This window comes from Suricata suricatta, chromosome 6 (assembly GCF_006229205.1).
Source record: "Suricata suricatta isolate VVHF042 chromosome 6, meerkat_22Aug2017_6uvM2_HiC, whole genome shotgun sequence".
NCBI classification, from domain to species: Eukaryota; Metazoa; Chordata; class Mammalia; order Carnivora; family Herpestidae; genus Suricata; species Suricata suricatta.
This window is the reverse complement of record NC_043705.1, coordinates 79773165-79797485: the sequence shown is the minus strand read 5'-3', so window position 1 is coordinate 79797485 and position 24321 is coordinate 79773165. Positions and strand designations below refer to the sequence as shown.

General features: G+C 35.3%; 1 protein-coding gene and 1 long non-coding RNA gene across 2 annotated transcripts in view; one reads left to right on the top strand and one right to left on the bottom strand.

Annotated features, from left to right (window-relative positions):
• Nucleotides 1–24321, top strand: part of FBXL17 (F-box and leucine rich repeat protein 17) — a gene marked incomplete at its 5' end in the record, with an annotated part of 472906 nt that overhangs the window by 293180 nt on the left and 155405 nt on the right. The window contains one exon of the mRNA XM_029941235.1: nucleotides 23514–23590. Within this exon, the coding sequence (XP_029797095.1) occupies nucleotides 23514–23590 (77 nt within the window). The remainder of the gene's footprint in view (nucleotides 1–23513; nucleotides 23591–24321) is intronic.
• LOC115294707 lies at nucleotides 3568–10855 on the bottom strand. Its single transcript, XR_003910076.1, has 2 exons — nucleotides 10624–10855; nucleotides 3568–3929 (listed from the first exon to the last, which is right to left on the bottom strand). It is a non-coding gene; the product is annotated as an uncharacterized LOC115294707 (long non-coding RNA).

Genomic DNA, 24321 nt, shown 5'->3' with positions numbered 1-24321 from the left:
TAAACAAGAGCCTCCTTTGTTAGGAAGAGGAACATTCTCATGTCAATAATTTTAATATTTAATAATAAAATACTAAAGATTTTATTTTTTTAATCTTTAAAAAAATTTTAATTTTTAGTGTTCATTTATTTTTAAGAGAGATAGCCAGAGACAGAGAGCAAGTTGGAGAGGGGCAGGGAGAGAGGGAGACACAGAATCTGAAGCAGGCTCCAGGCTCTGAGCTGTCAGATGTGGAGTCAGACCCATGAACTGTGAGATGATGACCTGAGCCGAAGTCAGACGCTTAACCGACTGAGCCACTCAGATGCCCCTAAAGATTTAACTTAATTTAAATTTAATAATAAAATACTAAAGAAAAAAACCCTCAAAATATTTTACAAATATGTATTTTCTGATTTAAAAGTATTAATAGCTAACAGTTGATGATAATTGTGTGCTTATGAATATGAATCGCTGTACATGTATTATACCATTTCATCTTCAAAATAATCCTGTGACATCATTATCTCCATTTTATTGTTAAGGCCATAGACCGTAGGGGTTAAATAACTTGGTCCATGGTCATATATCACAAGACAAAACCATATGCAAACCTAGACCTCTAATTCCAAGTTCTGTGCTATAATGCTTCATAATTATTGATGCATTATTATAATTTTTATAGTTGCCTAATTGCCACAAATATCTAAACCAAATCACTCCTACATTATCAAATCTGCGCTCCACCTTTATATTCTTATATATTTAATGTCTGGCAGTCAACTTTCATGATAAAAATCTCATGCCCACAAAACCTCAAAAATTATCTCTTTATTCCTACAAATCTTTAGGCAATTAACTTAATGATTTGAAAGAAAGATATTGAATCTAAACCAATTTAAGAGTATGGAAGAAATATTTAAAAAAAAACATAATATAGAAAAGTCCATATTATTTATGCGGCTTTGCAACTTTGACACTATTTCTTGAAATCTTGACATGTCAAGGAAAATATGTATCACCCTATTACATGCGTGCATTGGGATACCATAATTTATTAAACCTATTTATGTTGGCAGTAATAGAATTTCTATGTTACAAGACACAGTCACTGAAAGTTTTCTTAGTTTTGTTCCTCCTCTATCACTAGGATACAGAATATCCCTAGGCCATGTATGGTGGTCTGTAAGTATATAAAATGAAGGGATGAATAATACCAGACTACATTCCAGAATGATCTTGATAATTTATGCTCCTGTCACATGTGTATCTGTTTCCCTGTATCCTTCCCACAGCCAGATAGGAACGTTGACAACTAAGTCCACATTGTCTTTTTATAAATAAACTGCCTTTAGAGTGAGGTTGGAAGCTCCCAATGATCAAAACTCAGAGCGGCAGCTGTGTTTGGGTGGCTCCTAGGCAGCAGTCGTAATATCCACTGCAGTTTTACAAGGCAGTGTCAGATTTCTAAACGCTTATTCATAATTCAGGATTTTATTCTACCTAAATATGTAATTCTTATCATTTTGAAAGTTTGGTTTAGAGAAACTAAAATATAAAGTTTTCTATTTTGTTTCCCAAGATGTAAAGTAATGTGCTTCCACATTTTTACTATTTTTAAATAAACCACCAAACAATGTCATTTTTAAATTTATGGTGATGAGGAATTCTGGCATGGGGCTTTAGGCACTAATTATGTATTCATTTTATGCTGATTTGCTGCATTGTCATGTTTTCCAACAGCTTTGAGATAGGGGCTATAATTAAATCAAAACTATAGCAAAATATATTTTACTGAGATCATTTTTTTTCTATTTCAGCATATTAGAACATTCAGACTAGGATTTGGGGTAGCTTTCTGTGATTATATTACTGTCCCTGAAGTGTATGAATAAACTCAGAATTACGCTAGTACTGATATTCAGCTGTACAAATGAAGACTGATAATTTTTAGCAGGAAACAATATTTGGATTCTGGTACTTTATTATAGCGACTTTGAATATCTTACATAACTTGGCTTTGGAAAGGAAGCTTATTTTAAGCATTTTTTTCCTTTTAGAGCCAAGTTCAGTCACCATCTGATTGTCTTATAACTACCTAAAATGAACATTTACTTTCATTTTAAGCTACTGCTAATTCTTTTGTTAAGTAAGCAGAATATAAATAACTTGTCATTTTCTAAGTCTAGTTGATATCAGTACATTTTACTGTGTATTTTGTCTTTGGTCAAATGCAAAACACAGCTTTTTCCAACTTAGAAAGACCCCTACCTTCTGGATATATCTGGGCTATAGTTGTAGTAATATGATCTTCATTCTAATACTGTAAACATCGTATCATTTTCTGATACCTATAGCACTTTAATCTTACATTATGAATCAGTTAAATAGTTGAAATAATATTTTGAACAGGATTTAAAACAGAAGTAATCTGTGAATTCCGTTAACTTTAAAAAGGGGTCCAAAACATTTATTAAGGAACAACAAAACAAACTTGTAACTCAGTAGAAACCCTTCTTTTCTGCCCTGATGGGGATTAGTATTTGTTTATTTCAAGAGTTAAGGGGGAGAGTGGGGATTGGAAAATAAAATATTAAAGTAGTGTATATCATTTAAAATTCCATAAATGCCCACTTATTCATCAGTCTTCTGCTGAAGAACCAAGACCCTTTATCTGTATACGAGCGTTCTGATGGGAGTTTCCTGTCATCTCACCTCTGCCAACCCCAGTTTCGTCATCAGGGATCTCCAGTTTGCAGTACATTAAAGTGGCATGAGTGCCAGGATACTAAGAAGCACTAAGAATATAAATACCAACCTAAATTTTAGACCTTCCCCTCAACTTTTAAGATTATCTCACACCTAATTCAAAAGAATTTTTAGTGAGTTGCCTTTACCAAATATAGGCAAAGCATTCAATGTAGTTTTATAAAAATAATGATCTCTTTTTCACTTACATATTTATTCTGTTATAACATTTAGTTAAGTCATACAATTAGAATAACAGATATGGATGACAAAGAGATTTGAAGGTAAACATGTTAAATCCACCATATGATTAATTTTTAAAATTTAGAGTTTATCATGGAAAGATTCAAAGATACATAAGTGTAGAATCAAAAAAATGAACTCTTGTGTACCTGTCACCCAAATTAAACAATTAGCAACATTTTGCCATTCTTATTCATTAGTTGATTTCCCTCCAATTTTTTTTTTTCATGGAGGTTTTTAAATTAAATCCTGGGCAAATGCCTATTTGTAAATTCTTTTTTTTTAATGTTAATTTTATTTTTGAGAGAGAAGGAGCGCGAGCAAGTGAGCATGAATGGGGGAGGGACAGAAATAGAAGGAGACACAGGATCTGAAGCAGGCTCCAGGCTCTGAGCTGTCAGCACAGAGCCTGATGGGAGGCCAAACTCAGGAAACCACGCGACCGTGACCTGAGCCAAAGTCATCACTTAACTGATTAGGTCGCCCAGATCCCCGCCCCCCAAATTTGTAAATTCTTCAGTTATCTCTAACAAATGAAGATTTTTAAATGTACACATACAGTGCTATTATTACAGCTAACAAACAACAACAATTTCCTAAAGTCTTTTTTCAGCTTATTTGTTTAAATTATAAACTAGGTCACATATTGCATTGCATTGATACATGTTTTAGTTTCTTTTGTTGAATAATACTCCCACCCCCTGCATTTGCGTGTCATTTATTTGTTGAAGATCATGAGTTGTTTGTCCTATAAATTTCTTACATTCTGGATTTAGCCGAGTGTCTTCTTATGGTGTCAGACAGTATGTTTGCTATTTGCCCATCCCCCAGATTGCCTATGAATTGATAGGTAAATTAGAAGCCTGATTAAATTGAGGTTTCTGGTTTTTTCGCGATGTGCTGGGTACTGGATAGGTAGTACTGGATATGTCTTCATTAAATCAGGAGATGCATCACATCTAGAGAGAATGGAAACATTAAATAAAGTAACAGTAACAAGACATGTATCATTTAATATGTGCAAGGTAGAATTCTAAACAACGTTCATTCGTATGTTATTTTAATCTTTACAAAACCCCTTTGCAGTAAATGGCCTAATATATTCCCCCGCTATACAGTTAGGCATAGTGAAGCACAAGGCGGTTTAGTAACTTGCTGAGCTCTCCAAGCCCAGATTTGGTCTGGTCCCAGCACTCAGACTGCTGCATTCGTGCTCCATAGCACCTTGCCATTCTGCCTCCTGAAAGCACTGACATTTCTAAATTACACTAGAAAGAAATGTGTTCGAGACCCTTCTAGTAGACATACTGTCTTAATTCTGTAAGCAAATAAATGTTAAGGGGTATATATTTTAAATAAAAAGTACTTTTGAACTGTGTTGTTTACCTCACCTACCTTCTTTGAAAATAATACCTTCTAAACCATATTTATTTTCTTATTGTGATATTTACACTCATATTGACAAACTTCCCTTAGGTAAATATTTCCTTTCTAATATATAATATCAAATAAAAGTATAAGATTTACCCTTAGGTAAATATTTCCTTTCTAATATCTAATATCTTCTAATATCTAATATCTAATAAAAGTATAAGATGAGCTCCTTGAAATTAATAACAATTTATAATTTTCAATAGCTGTTGCATTTTTTAAGAATTTATTAGTTTTTGTTGCTTCTTTTGCATACCTAAAAATGAATATTATAGTGTCTTCTGAATCATTTTGGCTTATTGAGTATAGAAGATAAGTCTACTAAGAGGAATTCAGCAGAACCCACTTGGTGTTTCCATTACATATTCTTTTCCAAAATTATACTTTTAACTTTATGGATTTTCATATGTAGTTTTTCTCATCTTAAATCCCTTTACAATTTGTTATTACATGCTTTTTATTCTTTTTGGTAGCCAGATTTTTCATAGACATTTCTCTTCATAACTACAAATAATCTACTCCTTGTGCCTAAAAATAATGTCCTACTTTGTTGATATATTCTCTTTATAAAAATTTTTTATTTATTTATTGAGAGAGAAAGAAAGCCCGTGTGTGCTGGGGAGGGGCGGAGAAAGAGGGAGAGAGAGAATCCCAAGAAGGGATCCCAACACGGGGCTTCATCCCACAAACTGGGAGATCATGACCTGAGCCTCAATCAAGAGTTGGACACGCAACTAATTGGGCCACCCAGGTGTCCCTTGTTGACATATTCTTAATAAAAGTGATGAATCTGGTCTTTTTATGTAGAATTCTAAGTATATAGAAGGGCATGGTTTGTTTTATCAGCACCAATCCTTTACTCATTCATTCAACAAACTTGTCTTGAGCATCACATAAAGATGAATGAAACACGGACCCTGCATGAGGTCAGAACTAGAGGTGAGGTCAGGATGATGACCTATACACTTCATCTAGTAGTCACAACAGATGTGAAGGAGAAGTGGGGGTCAGTAGCAACAGTCAGTCTGAGAAGAGACCAGCACATGGGTCTGAATTAAGGGTTTTAAACCAACGCGAATGAACGTACATGGTATTTTCAGGGGTTCCAAACTAAATACCTATAAAAGCCAGACAAAGAATGTAAATGAGTAAAGTGGATCAAATGTATTCATCAAGGAATGGTGAGGACTGTTACAACCGAAGAGCACATGTCTGATCCAAAAGCATTCATTCTCAAACATTTGCTTAAAACACAGACTCAGCCATATAAAATGTGGGTGGGCTTTATATTTGTGGCTCTGGTAAGGCCTAAATATACTCTGAGAAACCATGTAGGTAATAAATGTGTTCAGTGGACCACGTCAGACAGTTACGCAGAATATATGGGCCAGAATTCAGTCTGGGTTTTCAATCTATATTGAAAGAAATAGGTGGTGAGTAAACTAAAAAGTGGCAGAATCATTGTAGTCCATAAAATGGGGGGATAGAGTGTTCCCGGTGAAGTAGCAGTCATTATTAGATCAGGCATTCTACTAGATTATTGTTAAGCAGACCAAGTGCATGCTTAGTGTATCAGCACCCCAGGGACAACATAAACAATCTTGAAAACAAAACAAAACAAAACAACTTTGATCTTCCTTTCATAAATTATGCAGTTTAGTGGATTTTTTAATTGTTATGCAATTACAGATAGAAGAGGAACCATGTGGTGTTTGTTTTTCTAGGACTTCATGGCCTTGACTCACCTTTATCTAGCCTGGATAAGGCAACAAAATTTAAGATTCTAAGAATAAAGGGGATAGGTGTTTGGCTGAAGATCAGACTCAGGGTGACTGTGCATGGGTGTTAGAAGCTAGGCTCAATAGGGGTGCCTGGGTGGCTCAGCTGGTTAAGCATCCAACTTCGGCTCAGGTCATGATTTCACATGGTAAGTTCAGAGTCTGCTTCCCATTCTGTATCTCTCTTTCTCTCCTGCCCCTCCCTGACTTGAGGTCTGTCTCTCTGTCTCTCTCTCAAAAATAAACAAACATTAAAAAGAAGCTAGGCTCAGTAACAAATATGGCCCTATTCTCTTTATATGCATACACAGCCCAATGGTCATTAAGACTTCTTTCTCCCCCAAATAATTCCAAATCCCTCTTTAAAATTAGTGTTTGACATTGGTTGTACTAGCTATTAAGAGAGATTTCCAAACTTAAAGATTTGGACTCTGTATTAATTTTTGCAGTAAACATGCATCGTATTTTTCCTTGCAGGGATTTACAGACATTGATTCTAATCAGTGTTTAAAGTTCACCTTAAAAAGAATTAGATCAAATGATTTGAAAGTTATATGGGATAATTGAATAATATAGAAGTATAAAATGACTTCTAAAAGCTTTTACACAGTTAATAACTTTGCAATTATTTCTTAGTGGTTTCCATTTTTAAATATTGATATTATGAAAAATAATACAATAGCTCATAGAATTCTTACTGTGTTTTTACATAATTGTGAAATAAGTGTATCTCTTTTCCCTCACTGAATACCAGACTTAGACTTACATTGTGCAAGGTTTTTAGTAATATGCTTAAAGTTACTAATATCGTCAAGTTATCTTTATATTATATATCCGAAAGCTCTTTCAGATGTAGCCGAAATTCTGAAATATGTGCTTGGCACATCTTAATGTGGCTTACTAGGAACTTTTATATATCTTGAGCCTTAATTGAATACTTTAAAAGATTTGTGACTATTGCTTACCTTGATCCTATTTGGAAGCCATGTTTATCAATAGTTCTTTAAATACCTGATGTTTAGTTGCTTTACCCAAATATTCTAAATTAGAGGTAAATCATTGTATGTGAGACATAAATAAAATTTACAATGGAGTCGAAAAAGATAAACTGTCAGGTTAAATTTTATTTGATTTTTTTGTTCTGTATTCACTTATGATTAGATGAAAACATTGACTTTGTTCAGTAATACTAAGCATCTTTATGTTCATTTGAAATTTTCCATGGTTTTCATCATGTTTCAGTGAAGATTTTTATTTTATGTATTATATGTAGCTACGAAAATCAATAGACTGCAAGTTTCGTAAAATGGGCATTTTGCTTAAATAATTAGAAATAGTGCAAGAAAGGAAATTCAATTGTTTTTATCCCCATTGATTGAAGAAAATTCTTAGGGATCCATGGTATCCAGCTTTTACTGTTTGCTAATGAATGCCAAAGTCCTAATCCAGTTTCTGGCAATATATTTTTTTATAATGTTCTTGGTGATAGAATAAGCAGTCTACTTTGTAAGTCATAACATTCTGTAATGTCTTCCACCAAATATTCACTTAGGTTAGAAACCTTAAATGATGAAAAGCTTGATGCTTATAGAGGAGATCATAGTTTGGAGCTGATTTTAAATTAATTTCTAACTTCTAGTTAAGTTTATGAGAAATAATGTGGAAGGATACATATAAGGTAACATTGAGGGCTATATAAAATGACGAAGACCACTATCTCATTACTGTTGGATAGTAACACTTTTTGGGATAAAGATGATAAAAGAAATAGAATTAGCCATGAAGATATCCAACAGAACCAGCAGCTGCAATGTTGCATCTGGGCCAAAAAGCTATTGCAAAGAGGCTATACCAAGCTTTGTCTGTATAATGAGTAAATCATATCATATATATATATATTTTTAATGTATGCATTAAAAATTATGGAAATATAAGGATAAAATTTAAAATGTTGATCAGTTTCCAGTTATCTTTTGTGATTGTGTAAATATTTTCTTAAAAGATAAAAAGAGTTGCGGCACCTGGCTTGCTCAGTCAGAAGAGCATCTGACTCTTGATCTTAGGGTTGGGAGTTTAAGCCTCACACTGGGTGTAGAGTTGTAAAATAAATAAACTCAAAAAACAGATATAAAAAGTTGAATTATTACCCTGTTAGAACATTTAGACCTTTTAATGTTGAACTAGTCTTCATTACATACTGACCAGAATGTCTAGATGTTTGATAACATCAACAGGTGAGGACAGGAAGCAACTAGAACTCTTAATAGTGTTTGTGAGAGGGGTGTCTGGGTGGCTCAGTCAGTTAAACATCCAACTTTGGCTCAGGTCATGATGTCACAGTTCGTGGGTTCCGGCCTGGTGTCAGGTTCTGTGCTGACAGCTCGGAGCCTGGAGCCTGTTTCAGATTCTGTGTCTGTCTCTCCCCTGTTCACACTCTGTCTCTCTCTGTCTCGGTCCCAAAAATAAATAAAGATTGAAAGTAAAAATTTAAAAAAGTGTTTGTGGGAATGTAAAATGGTATTACAACTGTGGAAGGAGATTTGTCAGTTTTTTCTAAGACTAATCATCTACCAACTACATACTGCTAATACTCTATCACCTTGCAATTCCAATGCTACGTTTTTACCCATGAGAAATGAAAGCATATGTCTGCAAAAAGATTGTACAGGAATGTTCTTAGCAGTATTATTTGCCATTGCCCCCAAACTGCAAACAGTTCACATGCCCTTCCAGAGAAGAATGGAAAAAGAAACTTCGTATATTCATATAATCGGATACCTCTTGTCAATTTTAAGTTATAATCAGGAAAAACTACTGAAATATGAGCCAACATAGATGAATCTCAAAACTTCATGCTGTGTAAAAAAAAAAAGGCTTTACACAAAAGAGTACCTGCTGTATGATTTTATTTTTATGAAGGTTTAGAACAGTCAAAACTAAGCTGTGGTAAAATTAAATAACAAAACATCTACAACTCTAGTTGCCTACGTGGGTGGGTGTGAGCACTGACTGAAAGGGAGCATGCAAGAAGTTGGTGAGGTGCTACAAATAGTCTTAATACTGATAGCAGTTCAGGGAGGAAGATGTGCTCTTTTGTCAAAACGGATTGCATTTAAGCTTTATGCGTTTCACGGCAGGTAAATCTTACTAAAAAAAAAAGAACATTGAACTCTAGTTAATGATGTATATGCTGAAGTGGCTAGGAGTGAAATGTTTGCAGTATTTTAAGATGCATCAAAAAATAAGATAAACTGATGATAGATACCTGATGGGTAGAGAAATGGATGGATATATTTGAGATAAAGCACATGTAGAAAATGTTATAGAATTTAGGTTGTGGATAATGGGTCTCACTGAACAATTCTTTCAACTTTTTGGTAGGTTTGCAAATTTCCATAATAAAATGTTGGCGGTGGGATGATTGTTTATTCTAAAAAAGACATACCTTTTTTTAGAATTTATTCTACTTCAGGCGTTGGATGTGGTTACATTCTTTTAAGTTTTCCTTTTTTGTCCCTTTGACAAATTAAAATTTTGTCTTATCCACTAACATCATCTTAATTGCATTTAGGTTGTTACCTTTATAAATCGTATTCCTTGGTGCCACATGTATAATGATTAGTTTAATATCATTTATTAGGCATTGGATTCATTATCATAGTATTGGTACTATAGCAAATTAACGCAAACCTGGTAGCTTGAAAACAAAGACGGGCTTTCCCTGTCACCCACAGAAGGGCCTGGGCTGAGGCCTCTCTTGGCCTCAGCTGCAAGCATGAAAGACAGGTGGCGACGTTCCAGCCCGCTCTACTTCCCCTTCACCTTCCAGCTAAAAGTTTGCCCGTTGGCAGAATGGCCTGAACAAGAACAACCAGCCATCCCACGTGCAGTATTTTTGGTGGTTTCAGTGATATTTCCTTAGAAGATGCAAAAATGGAAGAACTCAGAAACTTGAATTTCTGTAGAAGTCTTACCAAAATAGCACCCAGTCATAGCAGATTTCTAAAAAAGAAACCGAATGCAGGGTGTAAAACACTCCTGACAGAGAAGGCCCACGTGGGGAGTGGGCCAGCGCCGGACCGCCGGGCCAACGCCACGCCCACAGAAACCGGCAGCAGGAATCTGGAGGCGGAACCTGACCTGAGGACAGATCGGCCTGGGCGTGCAGAGGACCCTCCTTCACCCAACACAGACAAATCCTCCCGAGCCTAGCTGGGGAAACTCCTCTCACAGACAGCGGCTGGGGCAGGAGGGTTCCGAAGAACAGAGAACACCCCCCTCCCCGGGGAAAACATACCCCCTGAAGCACCTTCTCGAAAGACAGTTTCCAACACCCAAAGACAAAGAACCTACTCGAAAATTGGATTCTCCAGACAGTAATGAGGAGGAAATAAAAGAGTTGCTGGGAAGCTTGATGGAAACTTCTAGAAAAAAAGAAGCGTACTTGAATCAGAGTTTCCTCAGCACCACAGCCGGTGAACAAGAACCGATAAAACTGTTCTGATAGGATGAGATCCCAGCCTAACCGAGAGCCCTTTCCGCGGGGAGCTGTTCCGGGGCGGCCTGTCAGCCGCCCCTGCAGTCAGCTGGCAGCACCTGACCAGCCGCCTACGACTTCCGGAGCTCAGTCCGCACACACTCGCGCCTCCGGCCAACAGCCTCCCTCAGGCGTTGCTTCCTCGCCGGCTCCGAGTTTGGACCCCTGACCCCGAGGAGGCGGGCGCGAGGCCGGCCCGGGGTGAGCTGAGGCCTCTCGGAAGCCGCCCGCGCCAGGCCGACCGCTCACGCCGGCCTGAGGGTCACAGGGCATCGCCACGGGACGGCGGCCGCACGCGCTGCTGCCTCAGCTTCCTGACCCCGGGGGTTGAGGTAAGGACTCAAGTCAGACTTTTGTTCTGTCTTTAAAGTCTTCCTACGGCAACCCTGGGCGATTACAGAGCAGTAACCCCAACGCTGAATTCTTCTGGCGCCACCTAACACCCGAAAGCCAAGTCATGTTACTATTGGTAAAAGAGAAATTTGCTTCTTTTACTTTTAAAATTCACAAAAAGGAAAACATCTGTAATCTCAGGCACAGTTAAACATTTCTGTTATATCCAAAAGACAAATCAACAAACACCCCACAAATATTTATTGTCTCACAAACGTGGAGGACAAACATCCAAAAATCAGTTTCACTGGGCTGAAGTCAAGGTGTCGACCGCCTTCAGAAGGCTCTGAGGAAGAATCCTTTCTTCCTCTTTTCAGCTTCTGGGGGTGCCCAGCATTCCGTGGCTTCTGGCCAAATCACTCCTGTCTCTGCCTGGGGTGGTTTTGCCCTCTCGTGCCCTGTGTGCCAGTTCTCCTGCCTCTCTTACAGGTACCCTAGGTCTTGTTTGAAGGCCTAATCAGGTAATCCAGGAGAATCTCCCCAAACATCCGCATAGACCCTCTTCCCACGCAGGTTACGGTGTACTGGGGGCACCTGGGCGGCTGAGTCAAACAGGGGACTTCAGCTCAGGTCATGATCACATGGTTTGTGGGTTCGGTCCTCGTGGGGCTCTCTGCTGTCAGCACAGATCCCATTTCGGATATTCTGTCCCCTTCTGTCTCTGCCCCTCTCCCACTCTTTTTTTTTCCTCTCTCTCTCTCTCAAAAATAAATAAACATTTAGGGGTGCCCGGATCACTCAGTCGGTTAAGTGTCCAACTTTGGCTCCAGTCATGATCTCGCGGTTCATGGGTTCGAGCCTCGCCGCAGGCTCTGTCCTGGCAGCTCAGATCCTGAAGCCTGTTTTGGATTCTGTGTCTCTCTTTCTCTCTCTCTCTCTCTCTCTCTCTCTCTCTCTCTCTCTCTCTCTCTCTCTCTCTCTCTCTCTCTCTCATTCCTCCTCCCTCACTCTTGCTGTCTCTCTCTCTTTCTCCTCTCAAAAATGAATAAACATTTAAAAAAGTAAAAAAAAATAAAAACATTTAAAAAAGGTAACATTTATAAGTTCCATGGAATAAGAATTGTTATCTTTGGAGGCCATTTTTCAGCCTATCACAGGCATGGTTTTTTTTATGTGCCAAGTTCTGTACTAGGGCCTAAAAAATAGTAATTAACATTTCATTGCTTACTATGTACCAGGTGCTGTCCTCTGCGCTTTACGTTAATTTTTTTATTAAGAAAAAATTTGATTTAACGTGAACTTACTGAACCATACATTTCTCTTTGCGTATGCTAACTATTAAAGCCCCAAGTGCTAGTTTTCTGAGAAATGTATGTTAGGAAATTCTATTCTATTCTAAATAACCCTGTCTTATTTGTGTGGAGGATGTTAAAGTTGACAAGATTGTAAATTCCCCTTGGGAAGAGATGTGGCTTATCCATCTTTGTATCCATATAGTTAGGGGCATAGTAAGTGTTAGTAAATGTTTGCTGAATAACTAAAAGCATCTTTGCAAACATTATGAAATGCAACCTTTACAGAATCCTTGGAGATATTGTAATTTCTATTTTACAGAAAAGATTTAGAAAAGTTGAATTACCTTCAACTAGGACTGTGTATGCACACATACACACTCACATGACTTTGACAGTCTGAGCATCTGAAACATAGTTCCAGTATCTGTAACTGATTGATTTTGTACATGAAACATTAAAATTTAGTAAAATTCTGATGTAGTCAAATCTCTATTTTATTATTATACTGTGTTATTAATCATAGTAATATAGTTTTAGCTTTTAAATTTTTTGAATGGCCAGTTTCTCATGGATTAAGTCCATAGAGGTATTAAGAAATGAGAAGACATTTTCTAAATGACGTAGAGTGTTTTGCTACTTTTTTTGAAATTAGGCTTTACTTGGAACTGCCTCAGGCATAGCTAGTCTTTTTGTAGTTTCTTTAGGACATTAGATTTTTAAAAAAAGGTTGATATTATGAGTCTTAGAAATAATCATACGCTCCTCTTTACTATGGTTCCTTGAAAGCTTATTCCAAAATCTTAACCCACTTGCAAAGGCTTTTCAGCACTGAATTGTATGAATCCTTCAGGGTGAGTATATCCCTGAGTTATTATTTTACTATCTGTATTTCTTAACCTTTCTTGCCTCAATTATTGCCTTTATAATTTTGTATGCATTTCTAGTGGGAAAAGTCTGGATATAAATAAACAAAATAAATTCAAGTCCCTTACTAATGATGAAATAAATGAATATATTTTTATATATTCATTATTATATATATATGTTATTTACAACAAGAATCATTACACTTATGTTATATATATGTATTGTTACATATTGTGTATCTGATTACTGTATATTTACTTTTCAATAAAAGGTCACAAAAAGGAATTTATGCTCTAATTTTATTTTTTAAAACAATTTTATCCTTACCAGGGCAGAAACTCATGATATTCTCAGGACCCATGGGAGCACAGAACTGATCAGCTGATTCCAAGCACGTGTACCTGATGTTCCTTTCAAATACCTGGCATTGTTCTTGCCATTTTATTCAACTAATTACTTTTAAAAACAGTAAACTCTCTTTTCAACTCTCATTCTTGCTTTTTCCTCAGTAAAGTAGAATGAATTCCTTTATTTAGTTGGGTACCTGAAAGAAGAGGGTTTTTTTTTATGGAGAGCAGGAATGTTAATACTGTTACTCCATTTTCCTACATGGTTTGTTGCTTATGCAGACAGAACTGTAACGGTAATCAACAGTAGAGCATTGAGGAATATTTGCCAGAGATGTGCTGTTCATTTTGATGTATCGTTTAGAATAACATAAAGCTGAGTACTGGGCTTGGGAGTGTTGCTTGTTCTTGCTGTCAGACATGATGTTGCCTGCAAGGTACCTACTGTCTGAAATAAATGGTGAAATGATCCTTCTTCCTTCTCTATGTTTTTGCAACTTTTTGCAAGGAGAAATTGGGCAGTGCTCCCGTCCATGGTTTCTAGTAGTCTTCCACACTGGTTTCATTAGCTTTCCACCACTCTCCCGAGGAACATCTCTTCCTAGGGAGTAGACTGATAATTAGTCCAAGCAGAGCAACCTGGATTTTACTGATTATGATATTTCAGAGTCAAGCCTGCTAAAATTTGTACTAAGTGCATTTATAACAATTATACTTCTGCTCATTTAATGATAGCATTGGTAAAGGAAAATGTATTTGTTAAGAATTCCATATATAGGGGTGCCTGGGTGGCTTACTCAGTTAAGTATTCAACTTCAGCTCAGGTCAGGATCCCACGTTTCATGAGTTCGAGCAAGCCCCACAAGGGGCGCTGTGCTCACAGCTCAGAGCCTAGAGCCTGCTTCAGAGTTTGTGTCTCCCTCTCTCTGCCCCTCTCCGCCCCCTCTAAAAAAATAAAAAATAAAAACATTTAAAAAATAATTATAAAAAAGAATTGCATTCATAAATACATGCATACACATGCACAGATATACATTCTTTTGAATGTAAATTAAATGGTTGATGATCAGGTAGTTTCACTGAAGGATAGAGTTAAGAGAGAATCCTCTGGAAGTATATTTTATAGGCAAATGAACTTTATATTAGGAATCATTGAATTGGCCTGGTAGCCCGAAAAGCTAAGTAACATTCAATAGCCTTTCCCTGGAATTTCTAAATTTCATTCTATTGTATTTACTTAAATATTATTTAAGAAGAAAATTTGGAGGATGTTGTTTCTATATCTTTCACATCCATAAAAATGAACTGAAACCAGCCAGCATTCTTCTGGTAGGATTTACAAAATATACACTGCATGCTTTTCATAAGCTAATTCTTGGTCGAAGCCCCTTATTGTCATTTGTAGAAATATATAGACTGTTTTTTTCCTTTTTTTGAAAAAGGAATATAATTGTTATTTCTTTTTTTAAGTGAAAAAAGTTCTCTCTCTGTGTAAATCCAGTGAATCAGAACAATTAAGCATGACCTGATGCCTCCCTTTCCTATAAATGTTAGAGCAAAGATTATTTTACCTCTGACATGAACATTAATATGTAATGATATGAGAGAAAATAAGAATAAAGCAGTGGCAGTTTCAGAGCTTTGGAATAGGTTTTATAATTCAACAGTGATGATACGTAAGCCTCAAAGGGTTCAGAGTTCAATCTAGCTAAATATTAGTAAAGTCAAATGTATGTGATGTCTCTGCCTTCATCAAGTCTGGGTGAGCTTTCTGTTTTCTTCTTTGTGGATGAATATGCAGGTGCTTTTGTTCCCACTGGCCTCCCTTTTCCACCTCCCTGATCTGGAACTCCTTTCTCTTCCCTTCTTTTTTCAGAAACTAACAAGAAGCCTTCACTATGCTTTTCTCCCAATTTTAGAATTAATTATGTTTGTGTAATCACGGCCGAAAATCACCTGTAAAAATTCTTTTATTGGCTTTTGCTAAGGCCAGAAATTTTCTAAGCTTAAAAATTAATGACAAAGCGCAGGCTTCCTGAGTATGAATACTTGAAGCATAGGGAAAACATTTGGAATGGAGAACGTTGACCTCCTTTCTTTGTATTTTATTATAGCTATCTAATTATAAGCTTTCAAAGAAATCAAATTAGGTACCCTCTTCATTGCATTTTAAAATAAATAATCTGTTTTTTTCTTATCACTAAAACCATTTCTCAAGCAAAATTTTGAATGATACATTTGGATGTTTAGAATCACTACTAGCCAGAGTGAAACCATTCTTTTGACTTTTATAAATTGTCCTTACTTACTGTGTTTTATAGTCTTCTGAGAATTTGGCTTATCCAAAAAGAGATTGTGTGCCTTCCCAAGTGAGAAGGAAACCTTTTGTCAGCATCTTGTCCGAGTTAACTCCTTGGCTACGCAGGTCATGGGAGGTCTATGTTGTACATCAGTCTCTGGCTCCATCACAAAACTGGTATTGAAGCACAGGCCAGCTCCCAGAGTACAGAGGTTAAAGAGGCAATTAGTCACTACAAAGCCGACTTGCGGCATCTTCTGGTAAGGAAATACTTAACTCCTTCCTGAATGATGCCTGAAATCTCACCTTCTGGGTGCTTTTATATTCCACTAAAATATTCAGTCTTAGCCATTTTAAATCAAAGGGGAGCATGAAGTATATGATGCCCATTAAATTCAGACTTTCTTATCTACTTAACAGCAGTTAGGGTAAATGGGGTGGGGATAGGCAGGAGGATTATTATCAATTATATGTGGAATAGTCCACTTGAATTTCATTTTAGAGTTTGGAAGCGTAAAAATCTCTTCTAGTTTTAACATTAAAGTTTTTCTTTATTATTAGTGGTGGTGGTGGGGTGTGGTTTGGAGCTTGCCAGACTTGGCGTCACTTATTTTCAGAAGAGGAATGGCCTCTGATGAATTACAATTCACTAAACTGGACCATAGCTTTATATGTTTTTATGTTCCTGAGGTATTTTTTTTAAGGGCCTGGGCTATTCTCGCTTCCACACAATAAATTTTTGTAACACATAGAATAATAATATCTTCTCTTTTGTCCTATGTCTAAAAATATGCCAAAAAACTATAAAGATAACACCAGTCTTTACAGTATCAACATGTGCAGTGCCGTATTCCCCCAGAGCTGTTGGTCATAAATTGATGGAACCCCCAAAAGCTTAAAGAAACAGGAGGTTTTTTAACGTTTCCTGTTTCAAACTAAGTACATTTTCCCCCATTGAGGAATGAATACACTCTGAATTAGGAAGTCTTGCCTTTACATTTCTACCCTCTTTCTTTCTACCATTTCCTTTAGCTGAAATAGAACATTTTTCAGTGATACGATTTTTTCTGCTCCTAGGTGGGAACATTATTGTCAACAATAACAAAAATAAACAACGGTTGATTTATCAAGGTTTTAAGTTTTGTCCATCACTTTATAATAATGTGGCTTTCTGATTATATCTTTTAATACTTCTAACACATAGTTTGTACTCAATAAAACATGGCTGAATTAAATAAATAAATAAATAAATAAATAAATAAATAAATAAAAGCTTTGGATCTTTTTTCTGGTTCTTGCATATTTTGAGGAATGCTTAGATGAAGTGAGCTCAAGTTGTTATATAATGATTTAGTGTAGTTATGGTAAAAGGAGGAGACAATGGCTAAAATTAAAACAAGGCTTTTGAACAAATATATCTGAAATATTAAAGCCAAAGCCACGTTTGTCACAAATTTTTTAGTTTAAACTCCCTTTGGAGAAACCTTTAACCATCTTGTTTCTTAGTAGCTTAAAGAAGATGTACTTTTTAAAAAAAGGAATAAGCTTCATTCTATCTGAAAAAACATTTTTAAAATACTCTGAGAAACATCCAAATTAAATTAAAACATGTTTTGTTATATAAATGAAGAAGCAAAATATTTCAGTAAGAGCTGATTTGTAATGGTCATTCCTAAATATATTAGAAAATAGTATTTTGTTGTTGTATTACTCCTTTTTTCAGCACTGACTCCTACTGGCTTTCTAGTTGGGAAGCCTCCCTAATGTTAGAGATGCTTAGGGAAAGGATGGTCCAGAAGGAATCAGCAATGACATCTTCATGACCCCCTCAAAGGTGTCCAAAGGTACAAACCCCTAGGACTGAAGTTTCAATAACATTTCAATTTATAGGCCACTTATTGTAGTAGGTCTGTATTGTAGTAAGTTTATTTATTATACTACTTATTTTAAGAAGTCCCTTTCACTATCCCCATGTGAAAAAATAGGCATCAGTTCTCTACTGTTTTAAGATGCAAATGCCTAAATTAATCTTAGGTCCACTAATCAGATATTGGCTTTCCAGAGAATAACATTTGGTAAGTGAAAACTTAATGAGTGTCCCAAGATAACTGTTGTTAACTGGTGGAACTAGTGACATTTTGCATGTCACCACTAGTCATTGCCTCTGTGGTATATTAAGAACATGCTTTGAGCAAATGCTTTAGCATTTTTATTACCAGTCAACCTTTAAAAAATCTTACAGTGAACATCTCATCTATGAGACTATCTTTGGAAGTTTACACTAAAAAATGGACTTGCATATATATTTGGTACCATGCTGTAAATAGAATAGACTAGAAGAATGTTTATACAATAGTGTATCATAAAATACAACGGGCACTCAGCATAGCATTTTGATGCTGTTGTGTCTTTCATTTGTCATTATGTGCCATTGTTTAAGTTAAATACAACAATAACTACTTCACACCATTTCTGTGAGGTTAAGGTGTCCTATTACTAGAAAAAGTAACTGTAAATGGAATGTTTATAGATGATATTATAGTAACATGTAATAAGAGGAGATGTATTATTATTAATAGATTGTTGAGTTGATTCATCTTGTACATGTTTACCTGTAAATGTGTCTTTTTTGTAAATAGAAATCATTTATATAGGGCATTTTCTGAAAGCACGATATACCTGTAAATCATGCCAATTCATTTGCTGCACTGGGATTGGATTATTCTTCAGTAAAACTCAATTTGAGGATTTAGAAAAATCAATCAAATATCATTATTCTTTCCATAAGATGCCAAATTGTGTTTTGGTGACCTCTGCTATCATTTAAATGACCTGAAGTCAGGATGAGCTTTCGTAGCACAGAATTGGAGTAAGTTTGCTCCGTTGTTGCTCTCTTTAGAACTTGTAAATCCTTTTCATTCCTTTTTCATTTGTGTGTGTCTGTGAGTTGCAGCTTCTTATGCTTGTACCCACCTATAAGCTATATAACATAGGGTGGCTTATTGAGTTGCTTAGTTTCAAGAAATGATGAAAATGAAGTTCTCTTCCTTAATCTCCTCCCCAATAGATCATTTTTACAATGTGTTTGCATTTCAAGAGTTTTAAGGTTTGAGCTCCATGTTTATTCAACCTTAAACATACCTAACTCCCCTTTGTACTTATTTGCCAATTACTTTACAGCACTTTTCATACTTTTTGTTTTAAATCTGTGGGGTTGTTTTTGTCCTGTTGCTTTTTTTCCTCTACTTGAAGATATATCTATTATTCAAATATAAAAGTGACTTAGGAAAGTTTATTTAGAAATTCACCAAGCCACATACTAATGCATCTCTAATGGGGACATTTCTTCCCACACCTCTAAGGTGATTGAGCCTGTCCTTTAAAGTGAGATTTGCAAACCAGTGTCTGGCAGCTCCAATTAGCTTCTTTTGGGTTTGAAGCACATCACAAACAGTAACAAGGTCTCCTAGGACACTCCTCTTGCAAGCAATGTAGTCATATTTCCTCATTAGTTCTTTTCAATTGTCACTAATGCCATGTTCTAGCTTTTGAGTAGGAGACAAAAAACATAAAAATTTGGTATGTATGTAGAGTGGGTCATTGTTTTCCATAATTCAAGGCTCTTTTGAATTCCTTTGATAGTTTTGAAGCTTACACAGCTTAATTCATTAACCTTTACCCTTCACATAAATCAGGTGATTAGGAATCTATTGCTAAGGAGACAGAATTTCCCTCCACTGAAACTAAGTAAATGCCTTTTCTTCTTAGAAAAAAAAATCTTATATAGCTGACAAAAGTAACCTTTTTGCTGCTTTTCAAATTTCATTAGATGTTTCAGGTGCATTTTAGAACATTATCAAAAGCAAGTGAGCCGAACATTGCATTATTATAAGTAATAATTCCGGATGCTTTGGATACTTTGGAGCAGGTCTTCTGGCACGTTTTGGGATTCTACAAGAGTTTATATGTATATATGTATGTATACATAGACACACATACTACTCAATAGCTGTTACTCAAGAATTTACAGTGGTTGCAAATTTAAAAAATTTTTTCAGAACCCTGCCAAAGCATAAAAGAAAATAATTTGAGGGGAGGCAATTCAGAATAAACTAAAATATATTGAATCTAGGACATTTGATTTGGATAAATTGTTCATATAGGCCCTCATGTTTATAGAGAATGATAATATGGGCTTTCGAAGGAGATAGGTGGTTCTGTGGGCCCATAGACATGAGAATAAAGTGTATTTCTCCAGATTTTTAAAAATTTCTTCTTGTTAAGATACATCTCACTTCATTTCTCAGAATTTGGAAAAAACATTTAGCAGGCTTGTGTTTGGCATTTTTTTTCATTTGATAATTTGCAGTTTTCCATTATGCCATTTTCTCACTATTAATTTCTCCTTAATAATCTTATAGATTTTTTTCACTAAGGATATAGCTCTTTTCCCAAGTTTTATAATTCTTTAGGTTGTCATCCATTAAGTGAGAAATCTTTGAATGTACTGACCCATAGAGAATGGCAGTCATGTGGTATTCTGAGGTTTGTCCTTAGGGATGGTAGGGACAAGGGTGGGATGAAGAATGGAAAAAATCTGAATTCTAGATTCTGAATTTAGGGACTCATGGCTTGTCCCTAGGGACAAAACTATAATTTATCACTGAGATTAATGGATGTCCTCCTATGTGTTATCTGTAAATAGGAGAGAGGATGGAGAAACAAAGGTTTTAAATGTGGTCTTCGCTTTTCTTACTCTCCTTATAGATTATCACTGTACAAACATTTCTCTTTTATTGGCACCATTTAAAAAATGCCCCTTAAAAACTTTCATGCTCTAATGTTAACACACTCACGGTAGAGCCAAGAACTCTGAAAACAGAGAAGAACTATTTAGAGTAAATGTGGCCCAGAGACTATAGTGTTCTGTTCACATACCGCCTGTAAATACATGCTCTAATGGACTCTAAAAGGTTCAGGAGGAAAGGACAGTCACTATGCAGGTGTCTGTCTCATCATGACCTGCTGTCACTACAGGCTGCCTAGGAAACTAGACCTGGACTAATCCCTGGGTTTCCGACACTAGCCAATAGATGTGGGGTTCCATTCCCATCAATTGGCAGTAACACGACAAGACAAACCATTTCCATTTTCAACTCTCCAAACAGCAGCTATTTTAGCTATTTATTTGAACCACTCAATTTTGTGTAATATGTTAAGAGTTTCAGAACTCTTCTCTCATTCACAGAACTTGGGTTTCTCTCTTCAAATATTACACCTTGGAATGATGTGATGTTTACATTTAAAAAATTAAGTTTTGCCACAAATCTTCCAAGGACTGTTTTTTTTCTCCATGCATTTTTATTCAAAGAGTACCTCTGTGTTGTGCGTAACTTCCAGCACACTGGCTGTGATTACAGGGTAATTAAAAGTATTTGGAAAACCTCATGCAGCTGAACTTTTAAAAACAGAGCAAAAATCCTAGTTGATGCTTTGTGAAAGCAAAATGCTTTTCTCTTATATTTCTTTTCTCCTTTTCTGTCTAAAAGATATTTACTGCTTCCTTCTTAATCATGTGTTATCTCTTGGCTGTCACCTCTTGAATAAGCTAAATTTACTTGTGATATCTATTCATAATAACTTTCCTCTGACACACAGTGGGGAAACCTGATGCTCATGGACTTCCATCAGTTTTTCAAGAGTTTTCATCCAGTGATTGATTATCTTATTTTATATGAATACTGCTTCTTGTTTCCTACGAAATAGCATTTGATCTGGCTTATACAGTGAAATCAATTTGTGTTATTTGCTCTTTGTAGTCTGCTCTGTGTGTCTTTAATGTTCCTATGTGCTTGTAGCATATCTTATATAGAGTCAAGTGACAGGAACACAGACAGGATGTTGCATCTGAAGAGGTTTTTTTTTTCACAGTCAAACGTAAAATCAGGCATTTTGGACTATTTGTAAAGAGCATAAGAACAAAATAAATTACACAAACGTTATTTCTGTACTAATTTATTTTATTTTGTAGTAGTCATACAGAATACTGCGTCTGTTAAACTTTTTTGGTAGGTGATAGAGGAGGACGATGAATTATGTACCTTTGATATGACAGAAAGTAGTCATTTCTTCTAATTTAGGGTTTTGTAATCATCTAGGGTCTTTATTTTTATTCTTAGCATGTGAAAATTCATTTTTGAAGTTGTAAATAAAACATAGTTGTTGCCTGTAATGTTTCATCTCCTTTTGCCCTTTCTTTTTTATGAGTTTATTCAAATATTACATTAAAGCCAAATGACATGGAATTAGGTTTAAAGTTTTCCCTTCATAATAAGCTCTTTCAATGGTAATTGCATTGTATTGGTGTTTCAAGTTTTCTGTTGTAGCCATGGAAGAACTTCTCTGTTTTTGTCTAAAATTGTTTTTTAAAAATAGCCAGAAACAATGTTTATTCAGTTATTCTCAGGAACATTGAAATCTTTATCATTTCATTAAAACAACATTCTATAAAAATATTTTAAAGGAAAAAGTATGTCTTTTTTATAACTAATTTAACCTTCCATAATGAATTATATGAAGTAAAATTGCATAAATTTTTCTGACATTTTATGAAGATTCCTACAAATAAGCCAGACAGCAAATAAAATATCTGCAAGACAGAGATGGATATTCAGTAATTTTTTGATGGATTATAAACACAGGTATCAAATTATTTGATCCTTACTTCCTAGAAAAGGTTAATGACTCTTTTTGCTTTTACCCTTTCACTTAACTCTTATTTATAAAGATTAAAACAGGGACTACAGTGAAGGATGCATATGCCTACATTTCAGTATGACTATACAGGTTTTTCTGATTTATAGGAGACTGAGCCACAAAGCGAATGGCGTTGTTAATCATTATTTTTAAAGTTTATTCAGTTCTTTCCTACATGTTCCGCTATGTCTGTTAGAGCTGAGTGCACCATTCAACAACCTTTTCACTTAAATGAAACCAGAGAAGACTTTAAATCTTACATATCTTTATCTGTATTACATGTCTGTCTATATTATTATATCTATGCAACAATTCATTTAAAATATTAAGAATTAAACATTTTAAAGTAAAAAATTTTAAAGTTCTGTGTGCATATTTTTCTTTCATCTATAATAAATGTTATAGATTCTTAAATATTTCTGATTTTTGTGGAATAAAACACACAAAACATGTCTATTTTAGTGTTATTGAACTCCATTATTAATAACTGAACCAAGAGCAATATTATTGTCTACCTACAATGACCATTCAGCTATATTCTAGTTTTATTATAATTGCTTTATATTATTTCATTATATAAATGACATGTTTATTATATAGCTTATGTTTACTAATCTGTTACTAAATGTGACATTACTCTTACAGAAGTATCTCTTTTTCATCACTTTGGTCTTAAAATATATATTAGTCATAAATATATTTAATTAAAGTCATTAAGGTATTAGTGCACTTGAGTTTAAAGCAGGGAATATAATACTTTTTCCTGAAGCATCTTGAAAGAAGTTTGTTGAAAGAGGAGAGCTGTGGCATTCATCAAATGCTGACCTCTTTCTGTTAAATCTTGCTAATTTAACTTGAAACGCATTAGTGTAACTCACCACTTTTTTGTGTGTGTTTCAGGTGTGTGGAGGTCATTGCAAAGGAAGGACAGAACCTGAAAGAGCTGTATTTGGTGTCCTGTAAAATCACAGATTATGGTATGTAATGAGTCATTCATTGTCCTTTTCCTTTTCCTAGAATTAAAAAGTTACAAAATCTTTGAAAACTTTGTAAAAGAGATTAAGAGCTACTACCTCCTAGAGACTGCTCCTCTTTATCTGTGATAAGGCGGGTCACACCAAAGTAAATTGAGAAATCATGAGACTAGGACCCAGACTAAATTGAACACGCACTATCAGTTTGTCGCCACATACAATCACACACTGAGTGTGTGCACACACACACTCAGGATTAAAAAGTATGGCTAAAAAAGGCTATCCAGTGAAAATAAACACCAGCATAATTTAATATTTGATATAATAATGAATATAACTAAAGAAGTTATTACTTGAGTTAATATGCTTCATTTTAATGTCATGTCAAATACATTCCCTGCTGACACCCCAAATAGCATGCTACTTAATGCTTTACATTTCTTAAAGCATTGGAAACTTCCACGGTTAGATATTTAAAAAGTAAAGAATATATATTTGGATGCCAGATTTTAAAGTATCTTTATTTTCAATATCTCGTTAAAGTGGCGAAGAGCAAGTTGTTTTATGAAAAAATGAAATGTACGAAATCATCTTATTGGAGTGATAAAAAAGAGTAACCCAATCTTTTCTTTCTTGTTAAGCTTTACATATTTTTTCTTATTAATTTGTATACTTAATCTAAATAAAGAGTTTTAAGCATATATTTGGCGTATAGTAGCCTGAATTGGTTTTCT